The following is a 19,664-nucleotide window of genomic DNA, read 5'->3' as shown; positions in this document are numbered from 1 at the left end:
CTGGCTTAAAAATATATCACACATCTAAAACTTTTATATACATAAATTGTCAAGTCCGATCATTGTAGCAGGCATTGTTCGTGGACCACTGGGCCCAAATCACATGGGCAAAGCCAACACAGGATACCTGACTCCAATGGAGAGAACACTGCAGGGGCATCAGATAGCAAAACTACAGGCACCTCAGGGGGAAGGGTAGGGGGGGCACCTCAGCCAGATGAGTCCACGACGCCAGATCCACGAGGGGCCTCCATGGCCACTGTTCCACCCTGGGGAGTGCAAAGCCACAGTCCCTCAAGTCTCTACAGTGGGTGGCTTGCCCACTGTTCCATCCTGAGGAGTGCAAAGCCACAGTCTCTCAAGTCTCTGCAGTGGGTGGCTTGCCCACTGTTTCATCCTGGGGAGTGCAAAGCCACAGTCTCTCAAGTCTCTACAGTGGGTGGCTTGCCCACTGTTCCATCCTGGGGAGTGCAAAGCCACAGTCTCACAAGTGGATAACAGTCTCCATTGGTACTGGAGGGGGACTGGTGCCCAGAGTGCTTCGTGCAGCCCTGCCCGACACAGATGCGGGCCTGCCCCTTCCGCCAATGGACCAGCGGTGCTTGAGATGGCGGTGCCCAGTTCAGCGGTGCTTGAGACGGCGGGGCCCAGTTCAGCGGTGCTTAAGACGGTGGTGCCCAGTGTAGCGTGCTTGAGACGGCGGGGCCCTGTTCAGCGGTGCTTGAGACGGCGGTACCCAGTGTAGCGGTGCTTGAGACGGCGGTGCCCAGTACAGCGGTGCTTGAGACAGCTGTGCCCAGTGTAGCGGTGCTTGAGATGAAGGGCCCAGTTCAGCGGTGCTTGAGATGAAGGGCCCAGTGTAATGGTGCTTGAGATGGCGGTGCCCAGTTCAGCGGTGCTTGAGACGGCGGTGCCCAGTGTAGCGGTGCTTGAGATGAAGGGCCCAGTTCAGCGGTGCTTGAGACGGCGGTGCCCAGTTCAGCGGTGCTTGAGACGGCGGTGCCCGGTGTAGCGGTGCTTGAGATGGCGGTGCCCAGTTCAGCGGTGCTTGAGACGGCGGTGCCCAGTGTAGCGGTGCTTGAGACGGCGGTGCCCAGTTCAGCGGTGCTTGAGAAGGCGGTGCCCAGTTCAGCGGTGCTTGAGATGAAGGGCCCAGTGTAGCGTTGCTTGAGATGGCGGTGCCCAGTTCAGCGGTGCTTGAGACGGCGGGGCCCAGTTCAGCGGTGCTTGAGACGGCGGTGCCCAGTGTAGCGGTGCTTGAGATGAAGGGCCCAGTTCAGCAGTGTTTGAGAAGGCGGTGCCCAGTTCAGCGGTGCTTGAGATGGCGGTGCCCAGTTCAGCGGTGCTTGAGACGGCGGTGCCCAGTGTAGCGGTGCTTGAGACGGCGGTGCCCAGTTCAGCGGTGCTTGAGAAGGCGGTGCCCAGTTCAGCGGTGCTTGAGATGAAGGGCCCAGTGTAGCGGTGCTTGAGATGAAGAGCCCAGTTCAGCGGTGCTTGAGATGAAGGGCCCAGTGTAGCGGTGCTTGAGATGGCGGTGCCCAGTTCAGCGGTGCTTGAGACGGCGGGGCCCAGTTCAGCGGTGCTTGAGACGGCGGTGCCCAGTTTAGCGGTGCTTGAGATGAAGGGCCCAGTTCAGCAGTGCTTGAGATGAAGGGCCCAGTGTAGCGGTGCTTGAGACGGCGGTGCCCAGTTCAGCGTTGCTTGAGACGGCGGCGCCCAGTTCAGCGGTGCTTGAGACGGCGGTGCCCAGTGTAGCGGTGCTTGAGACGCCGGTGCCCAGTTCAGCGGTGCTTGAGACGGCGGTGCCCAGTGTAGCGGTGCTTGAGACGGCGGTGCCCAGTTCAGCGGTGCTTGAGACGGCGGTGCCCAGTGTAGCGGTGCTTGAGATGAAGGGCCCAGTTCAGCGGTGCTTGAGATGAAGGGCCCAGTGTAGCGGTGCTTGAGATGGCGGTGCCCAGTTCAGCGGTGCTTGAGACGGCGGGGCCCAGTTCAGCAGTGCTTGAGACGGCGGTGCCCAGTGTAGCGGTGCTTGAGATGAAGGGCCCAGTTCAGCAGTGCTTGAGATGAAGGGCCCAGTGTAGCGGTGCTTCAGACGGCGGTGCCCAGTTCAGCGGTGCTTGAGACGGCGGTGCCCAGTTCAGCGGTGCTTGAGACGGCGGTGCCCAGTGTAGCGGTGCTTGATATGAAGGGCCCAGTTCAGCGGTGCTTGAGACGGCGGTGCCCAGTGTAGCGGTGCTTGAGACGGCGGTGCCCAGTGTAGCGGTGCTTGAGACGGCGGTGCCCAGTTCAGCGGTGCTTGAGACGGCGGGGCCCAGTTCAGCGGTGCTTGAGACGGCGGTGTCCAGTGTAGCAGTGCTTGAGATGAATGGCCCAGTTCAGCGGTGCTTGAGATGAAGGGCCCAGTGTAGCGGTGCTTGAGACGGCGGTGCCCAGTTCAGCAGTGCTTGAGACGGCAGTGCCCAGTGTAGCGGTGCTTGAGATGAAGGGCCCAGTTCAGCAGTGCTTGAGATGAATTGCCCAGTGTAGCGGTGCTTGAGATGGCAGTGCCCAGTTCAGCGGTGCTTGAGACGGCGGGCCCAGTTCAGCGGTGCTTGAGACGGCGGTGCCCAGTGTAGCGGTGCTTGAGATGAAGGGCCCAGTTCAGCGGTGCTTGAGATGAAGGGCCCAGTGTAGCGGTGCTTGAGACGGCGGTGCCCAGTTCAGCGGTGCTTGAGACGGCGGTGCCCAGTTCAGCGGTGCTTGAGACGGCGGTGCCCAGTGTAGCGGTGCTTGAGACGGCGGTGCCCAGTTCAGCGGTGCTTGAGACGGCGGTGCCCAGTTCAGCGGTGCTTGAGACGGCGGTGCCCAGTGTAGCGGTGCTTGAGACGGCGGTGCCCAGTGTAGCGGTGCTTGAGACGGCGGTGCCCAGTTCAGCGGTGCTTGAGACGGTGGTGCCCAGTGTAGCGGTGCTTGAGATGAAGGGCCCAGTTCAGTGGTGCTTGAGACGGCGGTGCCCAGTGTAGCGGTGCTTGAAACGGCGGTGCCCAGTGTAGCGGTGCTTGAGACGGCGGTGCCCAGTTCAGCGGTGTTTGAGACGGCGGGGCCCAGTTCAGCGGTGCTTGAGAGGGCGGTGCCCAGTGTAGCAGTGCTTGAGATGAAGGGCCCAGTTCAGCGGTGCTTGAGATGAAGGGCCCAGTGTAGCGGTGCTTGAGACGGCGGTGCCCAATTCAGCGGTGCTTGAGACGGCAGTGCCCAGTGTAGCGGTGCTTGAGACGGCGGTGCCCAGTTCAGCGGTGCTTGAGACGGTGGTGCCCAGTGTAGCGGTGCTTGAGATGAAGGGCCCAGTTCAGCGGTGCTTGAGATGGCGGTGCCCAGTGTAGCGGTGCTTGAGACGGCGGTGCCCAGTGTAGCGGTGCTTGAGACGGCGGTGCCCAGTTCAGCGGTGCTTGAGATGGCGGTGCCCAGGGTAGCGGTGTTTGAGACGGCGGTGCCCAGTTCAGCGGTGCTTTAGACGGCGGTGCCCAGTGTAGCGGTGCTTGAGATGAAGGGCCCAGTTCAGCGGTGCTTGAGACAGCGGGCCCAGTTCAGCGGTGCTTCGGATGAGTGCCCAGTTCAGCGGATCCGGCCATGGCGTGGAGGTCATTCGCCACCTGACCTGTGGCTGGCGGCGCCTTCCTGCCCATCTGAAGTGTGGCTGGCGGGGCCCTCCTGGGCTGCAGGACCGGGCCTGTTGGTGTCCTCCTGCCCACCTGGGATGGGGCTGGAAAGGCCCTCCTGGCCAGCTGGGCTGCTGGCGGTCTTGTCGGGCGTGCTGCCCTTCCCAGCCTTCCCTGTTCGCCTGTGGCCCTTCCCCACCTTTGCCGGTGTGCCAGCTGGCACCACACTTCCTGCTGGAGCCATGGTAGGGATTTTGGTCCCTGGAGTTTTAGGCCTCTCGCGCCGGCCACTGTCAATCTTCGGATGTTTTTGCGGGGGTGGGCTGGCCGTGCCTTGGCTCCTTACTGAACTGGCTGCCCTTGAGGCTGGGGGACTCCACAGTCCATGGCAGACTGTCATCACAGGGCCCGCTTTTGTGGTGGCTGAGATGCTGACTGGAGTCCTATGAGATGGACGGGGTGGGGAAGTTGTTGGAAAGAGGTCAAGTTTTGAAAGGAAAAGCAATTTAGGAACAGAGGTACGGGTAGGTGTAGTGGGTATGGGAGTGGAGGAAGAGGTTGTGGTTGTAGGAGTTTGAAGTCTGGTGTCTTTGGGTGCAGGTGCTTGGGCTGGAGGCTGTCGTTAGGTGGATGGCTGTTGGGTGGGTGTGCTGGTGATGGACGTAGTGGTTGAAGATGTTGTGCATGCGGGTGTAAGTGGAGACGTGACAGGGAGGGAGGAGGGAGACGAGAAGGAGGGGGACACAGTGGAGGCAGTGGGTGTTGGTATATCTGCATGTGGATGTTGCTTGTGTGAATGCCTGTGTGATGTGTGGTGCTTATGTCTGGCTGAGTTTCCCTTGGGTGTTGAGGTGTGTGCAGGCTGGTCTGATGGTGTGTCTGGGATAGGCAGAGGTACAGGGGATTTGGTATGGGTGGACGAAGTTGGAGGGGGGAGGCTAGAGACAGGGACAATGGCTGCCATCAGTGCTGAGGCCAGAGTGTTGAACGATCGCTGAAGGGCAGCCTGACCAGAATGAATGCCCTCCAGGTATGCATTACTCTGGTGCACCTCCCTCTCTACACCCTGGATGGCATTCAAAATGGTAGACTGCCCAACAGTGAGCTTCCTCAGGAGGTCAATGACCTCCTCACTGAGGGCAGCAGGAGTGACAGGGGCAGGGCCTGAGGTGCCTGGGGCGAAGGAGATGCCCACCTTCCTGGGTGAGCGGGCACGGGGCAGACGCTGAGGGGCTGCTGGGAGGGCGGTGCTGGTGCGCTGGGTGGCGGCTGTACCTGTTGTTGCGGGGGGCACAGATGTTGCGGCCACCACAAGGGAGCTCCCTTCAGAGGCCGAGTCGCTGTCACTGGAATCAGCACGAGTCCCTGCTGTGGAGCTCCCCTCGCCCTCCGTCTCACTGGTGAATTCCGAATCCGTTGCATGGCCCGCCATGGCCATGTGAGATGCAGCTCCCTCGTGCTCCGATGCCACTTCTCCTCCGCCTGATGATGCTAATGCACACATGAACAGGAAGACAACAGAAAAGGGGGGTGGGGAAAAATAAAGAAATGTTGAGTGCATGCATTGGCGACACCGTTGGCGGACAGGACAGACACAGAAGCCCCCTGCACTACGCCGCGCACTTGGGAGCCACTACTCAATCCGTGGGACATGGCCTACAAGCCTATGGGCGACATCTGCACACACAGATGACACAGGGCAATGAATAGCTGTACTTGGCACCCTACAGGGGTGGGGGGCGGGGGCACAGGGCCATGCCTTATGGAGGGGCCTAGCCTACAGAAATTGCCCTGGCCTAGGGTTAGCCACAGCCCTCCTCCCCCACCCAGACACCTCCACTGCACGCAAAGTCACCAGGATTGGAGTGTACTCACCCCCTTGTGTCTGCTGTGATGTCCTCACGCGCCCATCCAAATTGGGGTAGGCCACCGCCAGGATCCGGGACATCAGGGGGGTCAAAGTCCGACTGGCACCCCTCCCACGTTGGGAGGCCATCCCCAGCTGAGCCTCCGCCGTCTTCCTGCTCCAGCGGCGGATGTCCTCCCATCTCTTCCGGCAGTGGGTGCCCCGTCTGTGGTGGACCCCCAGGGTCCAGACGTCCTTGGCGATGGCACGCCAAATATCGGTTTTCTGGTGGGCGCTGACCTATGTGTTATGTACAGGGGGAGAAAAATATTCATCACCTTCTGCATGCTCGATGTGAGTGGCCCCCCTTCCCCTCCCTTGCCATGTGGCACATGCTCTCATCTGTTGTTTGATGCATGCCTCAATCGCTCTCCTCCCCACCATCTTTCATCCACCCCACTCAACACAGCCATTGCCCACAAAGCATGGTCCCAGTGTACTTACCTGTTGGTCTGGAGGACCGTAGAGTAGCGCATACTGGGGGAGGACCCCACCCACAAGTTTCTCCAATTCCTGAGCAGTGAAGGCAGGGGCCCTTTCCCCAGTCGCATGAGCCATTGTCTCTTCCAGACCGAGGTCACAGCAGCACTTGCAGTGTAGGTCCTCTCCTGTGGAAGATCAGGTATTGAGTGATTATGCAGATAGAAAATGGCGGTCACGCCCGCGGCGGTGGATACCGCGGCGGTGCGTACCGCGACCGCCGGCGCACATCGTCATTGGCTCCTGAGACCCATAGGGTTCCATGTTAACCAATGCTGCTTTGCGCCGCGGTCTTCGACCGCCTACCGCCACGGTGTGCCACGCCAGAGCATTGACTTCACATCCCATTGTCGCACTTCACCGGTCACGCAGCCGCCATTTCAAGGGCCCACATGGTTTAGTTTCTACTGCGTCACACATACCTAGGCCTTGCATCGACACTCATACAAGCCATACAATGCATTGGGATCGTGTTATGTGCAAGCTGTGGGAACGTACCTGTGGGTTGATTGACTCTGTGCTCGCTGTTGTCCTTCATAGGCACCGTCCGCTGGGACATGCGAGGAGATGGAGGCTGGTGGACCTGTCGACAATGGAGGAAAGACATGTCATACTGACATACAGGCTTGACCGAGCCACTATTCATGAACTGTGTGCCCAGCTGGAGCCAGACCTGATGTCACCAATCCGCCAACCCACAGGGATCCCCCTTCTAGTGCAGGTGCTGTCAGTACTCCATTTCTTTGCAAGTGGGTCATTTCAAACAACAGTGGCCATAGCATCAGGGATGTCCCATGTGTTGTCCAGAGTGTTGTCTGCCCTGCTGAAACACATGCGGAGATACATCGTTTTCCCTGAGGTGGGGGATTTGCCTACAGTGAAGGGTGATTTCTATGCCCTTTGACATATATATCCAACATCATAGGTGCCATTGATGGGACACATGTTGCTTTGGTCCCCCCCAGCAGAGGGGAACAGGTGTACAGGAACAGGAAGAGTTATTATTCCATGAATATCCAGATGGTCTGTTTGGCTGACCAGTACATCTCCCATGTTAATGCCAAGTTCCCTGGGTCAGTGCATGACGCATACATCATGCGGAATAGCAGCATCCCTTACATGATGGGTCAACTCCAGAGGCACCATGTGTGGCTTATTGATGACTCTGGTTACCCCAACCTGTCCTGGCTACTGACCCCAGTGAGGAATCCCAGGACAAGGGCAGAGGAACGGTACAATGAGGCCCATGGGCGTACTAGGAGGGTGATCGAGCTGACCTTCGGCCTCCTGAAGGCCAGGTTTAGGTGCCTCCATATGACAGTTGGATCCCTAATGTAATCACCAAAGAAGGTGTCCAGATCATTGTGGCCTGCTGTATGCTTCACAACCTGGCTTTGCGACGCCAGGTGCTTTTTCTGCAGGAGGATGGTCCAGATGGTGGTGTTGTAGCAGCTGTGGAGCCTGTGGAGAGTGAAGAGGAGGAAGGCAAAGAGGACGACATAGACAACAGGAACACAGTAATACAGCAGTATTTTCAATGATACACAGGTAAGGATCCACACCGGCATATTACATTTACTTAAAGACTACTACCTCTCTACTGTCTGACCTTTTCCCCCAGTGTATGGTAACTGAGTTGTGACTTTCCCTTCCAATTTCAGAGATGTGGGCCCCACTGCGTGACATCTGCTTTGTTTTCCCATGGACTACAGCTGTGTGACAGTGGTATGTTGTCATCACAATGTAAATGACCATTTTGGCACGGTAATGTCTAATAAATGTGTTCAAAATTACAGCCAGACTCCAGATTGTTTTGTGCAAAAAGTGTGTTTATTACAGTGCTCTAAATTGGTGGGTGGTTGCAATTCGGTGAGGGGTGATGGTGGAGGATTGTCCATGGCAGAGTCCAGACTATTAGTATCAATCAGGGAGGTATCCTTTCCTGGCGGGGATCTTGGCATCTTACTCTGTCTTCTTCCTGGATCTCAGGGTCCGCTTGCAGGGTGGTTCTCCTTCTGCAGGGGGTGGGTTCTGGTGGCCTGTTGGTCTTGTGTCGGGGCCTCCTGTCCACTAGCGCCGGCAGAGGTGGTAGCCAGTTCTTGGTCCATGCTAGTGTTAGGGGCCCTTTGTGGAGCCACAGTGTCCCGCAATGTGGTGACTACCTGATTCAGAGCCACTACGATGGTGCCCATGGTGGAACTGATGTTTCTTAGTTCCTCCCTGATCCCGATATACTGTTCCTCCTGCAGAAGCTGGATCTCCTGAAACCTGCCCAGGACCGTCGCCATCGTCTCCTGGGAGTGGTGGTAGGCTCCCATGATGGAGGAGAGGGCCTCGTGGAGAGTGGGTTCCCTGGGCCTGTCCCCCCCTGTCGCACAGCAGCCCTCCCAGTTCCCCTGTTTCCCTGTGCGTCTGTCCCCTGGACAGTGTGCCCACTACCACTGCCCCCAGGTCCCTGTTGTTGTTGGGGTGGTGGGTTAACCTGGGTGCCCTGTAGTGGTGGACACACCACTGATTGACGTGTCCTGGGGACAGAGGTATGGGCCCGCTGGGTGGGTGCTGTGCTGGTGTTCCCAGAGGGGGGAAGGTCTGCTGTGGCCTGTGGCTGTCTGAGGGGAACCAACTGTCCCGAGGTCCCCGATGGACCGGGCTGGTCATCTAGATCCAGGGAGACAGAGCTGCTGTCATCACTGTGGGCCTCTTCTGGTGGTGGAGTGGACATTTGTGGACCCTCCTGCGCGGTAACGTGGCGTTCGGGTCCTGCAGGGGTATAAAAGTATGGTTATTGCTTCTGTGTGTGCCATAGCGTGCAATGGGTGGGTGCCCGTGTACCCCAGTGCTGGCATTCCCTTGTGGGGGCTGGTGTGACAGTGGTTTTGGGGGGGATGGGTATGTGCAGTGGGCATGCTTTGGTGATGGGTGTCCATGCTTTGTGGTCGCATGCAGGGCTTGGAGTTGGGATGGGTGGGTTGTGATGGTGAGACATTTGCAAGGAGTAGGTGTGATGGGGGTGGGGGTGAGGGTGGGGGTATGAGTTGGCATGCTGGTGGGGTGGGGGGGATGAAGTAGTTAAGATTTGACTTACCAGAGTCCATTCCTCCACCTACTCCTGCGAGGCCCTCAGGATACAGGATCGCCAAGACCTGCTCCTCCCATGTTGTAAATTCTGGTGGAGGAGGTGGGGGTCCGCCGCCAGTCCGCTGCACCGCGATGTTGTGCCTGGATACCATGGAACGCACCTTACCCCGTAGGTCGTTCCACCGCTTCCTGATGTCGTCCCTATTTCTTGGATGCTGTCCCACAGCATTGACCCTGTCCACTATTCTTTGCCATAGCTCCATCTTCCTGGCAATGGTGGTGTGCTGCACCTGTGTCCCGAATAGCTGTGGCTCTACCCGTACAATTTCCTCCACCATGACCCTGAGTTCAGCCTCAGAAAACCTGGGGTGTCTTTGCGGTGCCATGGGGTGGTGTGGGTGATGTGTGTGGTGGATTGTGTGGTGCTAAGTGGGGTGATTGTATTGGTGTGTTGTGTGAAGTGCGTGGTAATATTGCTGGGTGACAGTGAATTGCGCGTCTGGGTGCTCAGATCTCTTTTCTCTTTGCGTGTTCACGATTCTCTAGGAGTGGGGGTTTGTGGGTGATGTGTGTGTGTGTTTTATATTGCGTTGGGTGTGTGGGAGTGGTGTTTGTATGTGTATCAGGTGTGTGTATTTGGAATTGTCCATTTTGGCTGTGTTTTGTAGATGTCTGTGTATTTTGAGCGCGGCGGTGTGTACCGCCAATGGAATACCGCGGTTGAAAGACCGCCGCGTGGATTTGTGGGTCGTAATGTATTTTGGCGGTTTGCCTGTTGTGGGTGAGAATGACCGTGGCGGTTTACCGCCGCCGCGGCGGTGTTATGGCAGTCTTCTGCACGGCGGTAAGCGCCTTTTACCGCCGAGGTTGGAATCACCGCCTATATGTCATACTCTACACAGTCATTTCTTGCTCCTGGTTAAATGTCTTGTTTGACAAACTAATTTTCCTACTCTTTATTCATGGCTTGCTTTTGTCCCTATTCTGTGTTTGTCCCTAACCTGGAATATTTCTGCCATGCGGTTAAGCTCCATTGCCTTGTATTGCTAGCATATATATGTACGTGTCTGAGATCTATGAATTTGCGCTTTTATGCTTTAACTGACCTTTTCTTGTGAGAGCCCTGGTGAGTTGAAATTATTTTTGTCTTTGAATAATTTGCTGTGCTGCCTGTCATTTTGATTGGCTAAGGTGTATCCTTCCACTTGTGACATCATGGAAGCACGTTTTTAACATTTATTCTTCATTTAGCACTCAATGGTAGTTCATATTCTGCTCTTTGCTCTTTCTAGGTCCATGTACAGAGAGTGTGCATGTGCTACTTGCCTTTCTCCCCCAATCTCATGTTTCTCCTCTCACACAGAGCCAGAATACACTCCCGGGTGAGAGTGTGTTTTGCAAACCTACTTACCATTAATATTAATACCCTCCAGACTCCGGTATGAGCCACTTCTACTGCTGGTGCTGTGTTTTCTCTCTCTCTGTTGCTTTCTCCTCCAGTAGCTTTCTCCCTTTCCACAGCTTTCTGTTCAACCTACCCCTGCCCCCATTCTCCTTCCTGGAGTACACTTGCTGGGTGTCAGCCTTGGTGATACCCTTGATGTTGTCCTGCAGCACAAACTCAAAACCAGGCACTATTGTATTGTTGTGTGGTGGGTTTGAAATGTAAAGGAGCTAAGTACCATAAGCACTGTTTCTAAAGATTGTCTTTGTGCTCATGTCAGGTAGTTAAGCCATGGTGTCTCTACAATATGCCATGCATCAATAATCAGGTGACCCTTCGAGTCATTATTCTCAGTAGGTGTCTCATCACTTCTTTTATCCATACCAGCTGTCACCACGATTAAAGGTGTACCACTACACAGGTGACTGATTAGGTATTTTTATATCTTCCCTAGTACAACTGGATCCCTTGTTTATCCAGATAATTCTAAATTTCAGCACTCCCCCCTAGTTCTTTTAACTTGGAGGTTGAGTCCGTCCAGGTGGCACTGTCCTACCTGGATGGGGCTAGGTGGTCATATGATGAAGCAAGACTCTATAATGTGTGTGAGACCACCTAGTCCGTAAAGGAAACTTTCCTTTCCTCTTCACAGTTACTCTTGAAACACCACCAAGTCTCAAAATCTGGGAGTCTAGGACTAAGGGCAGCTTCTTTGCCACTGGTTCCCTCACCACACCCCATACTCCTTGTGTATATGTCTCTACTCTATGCCCTTACATTAAGACTATCTACACCCCTTTCCTGTGCTCAATTTGAGCCCGTGGCTGTGTGATGGGGCCACTGGCACTCCATTTTGGGGGCAATACAGTGTTTTTCTACCTCTAGATTTTGACCCAGAACAAAAGAGATTAAGGCCAAACCAAAAGGGAAACAAATAAGAAAAAACAGAAAGGAAAACAGTGTTAAGTAGAGAAATCAGATGAAAAAGAACCTTCAAGACTGAGATGGAGGGGTAAGGAGTGTAGGGTCAACCACTGAGTGATTGACTATAGTGAATGCAGCAGAAAGGTTTAATAACAGGAATGTGGAGGTGTTTATGTGCACAGAGGTTCTCTGAGGTGCTGCTTCGATTGAACAAAGGTGACTGCCAAAGTCAGGTTGCAGTGAATAAAACATTTGAAGGTAGATAGGTAGAGTGTGAGTGGATTAAACAACAGCCACTCTAGGGTTTTGAAAAATAAATTGAGGTTGGTAAACGTGTTTTTCAAAAGGAATTATGTGATCAGTCCACAGTGTCTTCAACAATGTTAGAGCAACTGTGGGCTTGGAGCACCCATGGTAGGAGCTAGAAGGATGGGAATGTTTAAAGAGACAGACAAGCAAGACAGGAGCCTGAACGAAAGGTTAGCGGCGTTATTAGTTTGAGAGGTAGTGGTCAAATAGGATTGACTGGCTGCTTATATTATACAAATTCCTTCAGATGGTAATGCTGGATAAAACATTTACTTTGGCAAATGTAAGGGTAGTTTGCAGGGAAGTGCAGGTGTAGCAAGTAGGGCACTGCATTTTGCTTCTAGTAGTGGTTATGGACTGCGAACTGGATTCAAACTTGCTCGTTGTGACATTGGACAGGTTTGTAGTGATGAAAGAATGAATGGGGAAGGTGTAGTCAGCCCTGTATAGTTATTACACAATCATCTTACAAAATAATGAAAACTCTCTTCTGGTTACCTGCCAGGGTCGGATATCATTGGTGTCAGCACACAATCCACCTCTGAAGGGTCCTTCTTTCTGCCTGCAGGATATCAATGCATCTAGAGCATGAGCGAAGGCGTAAGTTGCTATATAACTGTGGTAACTGTAGCTCAGGTCATTTAGCTCAAACAAAAAATGAGTCGCTTCTTTCAGTGTCTCCTCCCCTGAACAAGCATCTGGGTTTCCTTTAATCTCTTTTGTAGTAGCACTGTCAGTCCTATTTTTCTCCTGAAATGTGCAAAAGAATGCTTTCTCCCAGAAGTGCTTCATAAATATATCATGTGGGTACCTCAATGGATGAAGATGAGATAAAAACTCTTCAAAATCCAGCATACGCTCTGTGTAAGGCGCAAGTCCCAGAGAACCATTCAATATTTTCCATGCCTGGTTTTCCAGCAGGAGTCCTGGTCCCAGTGTAAACGCTGCAGTGAACACAAAAACTTTACTGGTTATATGTTGTTTATAAAGCATTTGCAGAAATTCCTTGACATGGACATCAGGGCTGTGAACAATGATCACCTTCACTGAATGTCCCTTGATCATTTCAACAAGTTGGAGGATCTTCTCCTTGGAGAATCGAACGTTAATTTGTTCCATGAAAGCCACACAACCTCCTTTGTCCTCAATGCCTTTCCGTATTCCCTGTCCTCCCTGCAATCCCACCTCATCAGTAGAAATTATCATGCCCACCCAAGTCCATTGGAAGTGGCCAATCAGTCTGGCAATGGCAATGTTCTGGAATGAGTAATTGGGAACAGTGCGCAGAAAAGATGGGAATTGAAGCTTGTCACTGAGAGAGGACAGCACGGAAGCATGACTAATCTGTCAAAGACAAAATACCAAATGAGAATTGTATCATCATGAACTAGTGTTGTAATAATTATTGTGCAGTCACGTATTCAACATTATGCAGCATGAAATATGTAATTCAGTGATGATCTACAATCTGCTATAAATATACCCCCTTTTTTCCAATCATAAGACCTCTATTCCAGCAATACCCATTAACAGTGTCCAAGACTGTACAGGAATTGCCACTGTAAATGTTTGCATCTTTTTACCAGAGCATAACAGCACACTTACCACGAGAAGATGGTACAGAAACCACCCACGTAGATGCCCTTTGAAAAGCATTATCTAATATGTGCCCATCCACACCGCATCCAATGGAGGCATTGAAGCCACCAAACATTGGTAAACTACATCAATGATTCTAAGGGGCAGATTTATGGACCAAATGCAGCACCACTTTCTCGGCGCCCCCTTAGCGACCATGTACCGCCACCATGAATGCGCTGTATTTAAAATACAGTGCACCGTAGGGCAAGGAATGGGACAATAGCGTCATTCTATGTGATGCTATTGATGTACTCTGCAGGAGTAGCACCAAAATATTGGCGTTACTCCTGCAGAGGACATAGGGGCCGTTCTAAATAATGGAAGCCCTCTTTTAACGCCTGCTCTGAGCAGGTGTTAAAAGTGCTGAAAAAAATGGCGCAAGGAAATCTCACAGATTTCATTTCCTTGCGCCATTTTTTCAGCCCCCCTAATGGGGGCACTCCCCCCTTGCACACATTATGTCTGGGGAAGACATAATGTGGCACAACGGTTTGCAAAGTGGCACAATGTAAGCATTGCACTAGTTTGTAAATATGGTGTGGGGGAAATGCCACCTTAACGCCACATAGGCGGATAGAAAAATGCCAAAAATGTGACGCAAGGTGGCACTAGGGACTCATAAATATGCCCCTAAATGTATTACCATCATGAAAAGACTTTGTAACTCCAAGAGCCAAAGCCAGCTGGAAGGTATAATTCACATATGAGCTTGTGTGGCTTTCAACAAAACATTGTCCTTTGCCTCCCACCAGAGAGCCCATTGCAAAGGTAATCAGAGGGTGCAAATCATTAGTGGATGGCATTAGCAAGACCAGTTGCATAGCAATCACCTGAAAGTGAATGAATCCAAAACACCCATCAGAAAAAGAGAGAGAAGAGCCAGAAAAATGCTACACTCCACCAAAGAAGAATGAAATAATCCCGTTCAAGGAGATAGAGCCACATTTGCAGAAAGCCTCATGTAGAAACAGATACACACATTGTGGAGCCAAGTACAACTCAGCTGAATGGTGGCACAGCTGAAACTCCAAGGTTATCTAGATGATTTTGCCAGATGGACATGCAAGACGACCAGTGTGACAGCCTAATAGTCTTGCAGCAACAAGACAGAATGAAAAAATAGTTGAGTCACTAATTCACTGAGGACAAATTGCAGGGACCAAAAATAAATTAACTATGCAAGCATACAGAGGGATCTCCAGAAACTTGATTTTGCACGTGAAATGGCAATTTGCCACATGGGTAATGAATGGTAGAGCAACATAGAAAGCTTCTCTGTATTACTAAGTTAAAAGAGAGAGTATTAGCCAGTCATGATGTAGGGTTGGTGTCAAAAATGGGTTTGATAATTTGGAAGAGGGGCCCATATCAATTATTAAATCCAATATGGTTAGGTCAAGGCACATTCCCTAAAGAACCTTTGTTTTATGCAAGTAGCTGGATAAAAGTAGACAATTCTTCAGAACCCACATGTTAAATTCATGTAGTACCAACAAAATCAGAAGTCAGAAAACAACACATTTAAATTGGCAAACCAATTTATAAAAAGAGAAGACATTTTGATGAGAATAAAGACACCAACAGCATCAAACTTGGATATGGAGAACGAGAGAAGTTCTTTTTTTAAATTGTAAGGCAAAAGACCTTAGAAAAAGGAAAACAATATAGAAAAACAAGCTTGTGGTTGACCCATACTTAGGCATGATTTCGGTCGAAACGTGATGTGGCAGACCTCCAACAGATGAAGCGGGCTGTCCAGCTCAATTTTTTTTTCTTCAGACTTAAAGAGTTGATTAGCGCTTGGCAGGCTGCACTTCATTCCACCATGGCAGCAAAGACATGTGCTGTGCTACCTTGGTTGATGGAATATGTAGAGTTCTTTGCCTCAGTGAAATCTCTATACCTTGAGGGAACTATTGCCACAGTTGCCCCATTGAAGGCATCTTAAGTTGTTGAGCTGCTTACCCAGCTCCAAAAAGACAAGCTAACGTTCCTGCCAAATCATCATATCCACTTTAGTCTTTTTTATGGAAGTCAAAATTCTTCAGCGAGGCAAGGCGCATGGCTGTAGCCAGAGAGGGTCCCTCAAAGTGATCAACATTGAACTCCTACTGAAGCCATTGAGTTGGTGCAATAAGGTCAGCTCAGGAAAAATTGTGGATTTAATGTCTTCTGAGGTAACTACACACATGGGATAGATGTGCCCCTTTGTTCTGATCCAAGAATACGCTGGGTCCCAGTGAAATTATGCTGTGTATTTTGTGTAATTAGGAGACTCTGACAGCGCACTTGTAATATAAAATTCCCGAAATTTCACCAATGTAATATTATAATGTATAGAAATAACACAACAGTTGGTGCAGTTCTTTTGATTTTCTGCACTTAAATGTAGTACAGAAGTGGCCTTGTGTCAATACTTAATGGGAGGATTCAATTTCGGCTAAAATATAGATTTGGATTTTGTTGAATTATGCGTAATTTCACGTAATTTTGTAGAAATTTCAGACAATTCAATCAAATTTTGCTAATTTCACACATACCTAGAATTTACCTTTATACTTAGGCCCGGATTTACAAACAATACATGGAATGCAGCACAGCAGTCAAAAAGGCTGCTCTGCATTGCGTGACAGGGAGAGAGCAGTATAGCACCATATCTACAAAGATATGGTCCTCTCCTCCCGTCTCCCTAGCGCCTGCACTCATTTCAGCAGCTGCTGCTGTGTCCCAGGCACACACCTTTGCGCCACAGTGCACTGGTGTGTGTGTGTGTGAGTCTAGCATAGGTTTTGTTCTGGAAGAGTGCCCTTCCACTACAAAATACTATGCTTAGACGCACTTCACAGAGCAGCATGCATGCAAAGTCAGAAATGAAAGGAGAAATGAAAACATTTCTACTTTTCATCCTTTCAAATGGCGTTAACTTTTGGAGCATAACCATGTCTACTATTGTTTGTAGATACAGTTTTGCAGCAAAAGGCATGGGTGGTTGCATGGGATCTCCCATGGTATCACTCATGTAATGCCCCCTCAACGCTAGGGTAACGCAAAGCAGTCCTTTGTGCTGCTTTGCAATATTTTTAGGGAACTTTCCAGCGCAAAACAAGTTTCGCACTGGAAAGTAAATCAGGAAAAATGAGGAAAAAAACATTTTGTGCTTGCTAGCGTCACTTTTGTGAAGCTAACCCAGTGCAAAACGTCTGAAAATCTGCCCACTTTTCATTTTTTGTGTTTCTCGAAAAAACTTCAACAGAGCTAAACTGGAAGTTGTAGCTGAACAGGTCTCCACAAGGTGCTCCGAGAGGGCTAGATCTACCATTCTTGCTTGTATTGTGTATAGCCTTCCTGCACATGCCTATGCTCCTTGCGGAGGTCCTTTAGAGGTATAAAAAATGACTAACACCAATTTTGTCCAATTGCTGAAAGAGTTATTTCTTGTCACCCGAGTTCTTCGGGACAGGCTCTAGAGACCAGGGGCCAGATGTAGGTAGAACACAAATTGCAAGTTGCAATTTGCGAGTCAAAGCGACTCGCAAATTGCAACTCGCAATTCGCGATGCAGAAAGGTGTTTCAGACACCTTCTGCGACTCGCTATGGGGTCGTAAAGACCCACCTCATAAATATTTATGAGGTGGGTCGCAGTTTGCGACCCCATAGCGAGTCTAGGCACTCACGGGGATGGTGGCCTGCTGGAGACAGCAGACCACCATCTCCGTGACTGCTTTTAAATAAAGCAGTTTTTTTTTTTCTCTTTGCAGCCCGTTTTCCTTAAAGGAAAACGAGCTGCAAATAGAAAAAAATACCGAAACCTTTTGTTTCGGTTTTTTTCAGAGTAGGCAGTGGTCCATAGGACCACTGCCTGCTCTGAAAAAATAATTTTGTGAGCATTCACAAAGGGGAAGGGGTCCCGTGGGGACCCCTTCCCCTTTGCGAATGAGTTACCATCCACTTCAAGTGGATGGTAACTGCGAGTTGATTTGCGACCGCTTTCGCAGTCACAAATCAACTTAAATTGCGGTGCGAGTCGCAAATAGGAAGGGAACACCCCTTCCTATTTGCGAGTCGGAAACACATTTTGCGAGTCGGTTCCGACTCGCAAAATGTGTTTCTGCATCGCTTGAGGGCTTTTGCACCTCGCAAACGGCGTTTTTCGCCGTTTGCGAGGTGCAAAAGCCTACCTACATCTGGCCCCAGGTCTCTTAAAAATCAGGTCTCCTGCCCTGTTCAGTCCTCTGTGGTCAACTTGGCCCTCTTGGACTCAAGAGTACATGTGCTTTTGTTGTTTCTCAAGAAGGCAATCAGGAGGTCAGCCATCTAACACCTGGAAAGCAGTTCCATTCCCTGGATAGCAAGTAGAATTCAAGAGTCCTCTTTCTTCCAGCAGGGCCTTCTTCCGGTGTAATCTTCCCAAATCCAGGAATGCTTTAAGGAGTTGGTGGTTCAGGTGCCAAATTGATCCTGTGTACTAGCCAGTAACGGAAGAAATCCCAGCTTTGTTTTCCACAGGCAATTAAATCCATTTGCAGCAGATCCTCTTTCTTTTACTGTAAAAGTACCCCAGATCTCGTGTTTGAAGATGGGAAAACAATAGGTGTTCAATTATTTTTCTGGCTCGTCCAATTCCTGAGATATAGGATTAATCCTTTAATCCGTACTCAGGTTTTTAACATAGGACAGCGAGGCATGCAGCAGTGAAAATAGCTGCTGGGTGGTGTTGGAAGAGGCCTTTTAGTGCAGGGCAGTGGAAAACTCTTACATTTGTATTTCACTACTGCAAGGTTTACGTCTCCCATAGGTTACTATTGGAGTTACTGTATTACATTTTATAAGTGTAATTCACTATCTGGAAGAGATAAACTTTTCAAGTTTGGTGTTGTTGGAATCACAATTTAAACATCTACCTTATAGTGAAGTTAACTTTTTAATTGCAATTCTGAAAATGCTACTTCTAGAAAGTTGGCATTTTCCTACTTTAGCCTGTTGGTGCCTACTGCCTGTCTCATATCACATGTCTAGGGTGGGATGACAGCCGGGCTTAGGTGTGACTTGATGGGCCATCTGTGTCCTGATGGGTCATCCTGGCAGGATGGAAGGGAGGAGCTGTGCACAGCCTCACACTTAATGAATAGGCTGTGTACTTTCCCCCACACAAAGGGCTGCATATACCCCTGTAGTGAGTCTGGAACTGGGGCAGGAAGGACATGGACTCTGTGCACTTCAAAAGCATGTCTTTGTTGTTCCCCCACTTCAAAGGCCCAACTGAGGATACATACTGGACCTCAGACACCACCACATCAGTACACTTCTGGACCTGTGGATACTCTGCCAGGAAAAAAAGCTGCTGTGCTACTACATGGACTGCCACTCGTGCTGGACTCTTTTTATTTTCTATGAAGCAAATATGTTCATCATATTACATACATTAGATTTATTAGATACATTAAGGGCCTGATTACAAGTTTGGAGGAGGGTGTTAATCCGTCCCAAATGTGACAGATATACCACCTGCCGTATTACGAGTCCATTATATCCTATGGAACTCGTAATATGGTGGGTAGGATATCCATCACATTTGGGACGGATTAACTCCCTCCTCCAAAGTTGTAATCAGGCCCTAAATCTGTTAAATAAATTAAATAGGTTCAATACCGTAAATGTATTAAATACATTAAATCAATGCTAGCAGAGACTAAACAATATGATTATTTAGCATATGTCTTGGCAATTCTCTAAAAAAGAATATTGAGTTTTACCCTGGTCTTTACCAAGGACTCTGTTAGACTATTGGTTTGCTGTTCTGACCTGCCTCCTTCTTGCCTGGTAGTGAGAAGGACTGGACCTGCATCTCTACAACCCAGACACCCATAAGGGCCAGCTTACTGGTCTCCTGATCTGAAGTCTTAGAGACATAAAATACTTCCAACCATCTTGCTTCTACACCTGGACTCTGCTATCTTTGAGTCTGTCCTGCCAAGTGATGCCACCCCAGTCCCAGCCCTTGGAAGTGGACCTAAGGTGTTTTGTTCCAGCCAGACTGAGGCATCCTCTGTTGTGGACAGAATTGACGCATCACCACTGTTATGTGGAGAGAACCAGTGCATCGCCTTCGAAAGCAAAACTGCAGTGCTTTCTTTGACAAAAGGTCTCCTCATTCCCATTGACAGCAGCCTCAACAACGATGCCAGCATTCCACATCACAACCTTTGCACTCTCAGGACTTGACTTATTGCCTCCATCTCTGTGCAG

General features: G+C 50.6%; 1 protein-coding gene across 1 annotated transcript in view; it reads right to left on the bottom strand.

Moving 5' to 3' along the window:
- LOC138249295 (extracellular calcium-sensing receptor-like) overlaps window positions 1-19,664 on the bottom strand; it is a 66,820-nt gene that overhangs the window by 27,903 nt on the left and 19,253 nt on the right. The window contains exon 4 of the mRNA XM_069203252.1: window positions 12,275-13,120. Within this exon, the coding sequence (XP_069059353.1) occupies window positions 12,275-13,120 (846 nt within the window). The remainder of the gene's footprint in view (window positions 1-12,274; window positions 13,121-19,664) is intronic.

Source organism: Pleurodeles waltl, chromosome 8, assembly GCF_031143425.1.
Source record: "Pleurodeles waltl isolate 20211129_DDA chromosome 8, aPleWal1.hap1.20221129, whole genome shotgun sequence".
In the NCBI taxonomy this organism is placed as follows: domain Eukaryota; kingdom Metazoa; phylum Chordata; class Amphibia; order Caudata; family Salamandridae; genus Pleurodeles; species Pleurodeles waltl.
This window is presented reverse-complemented; position numbering and strand designations above follow the sequence as displayed.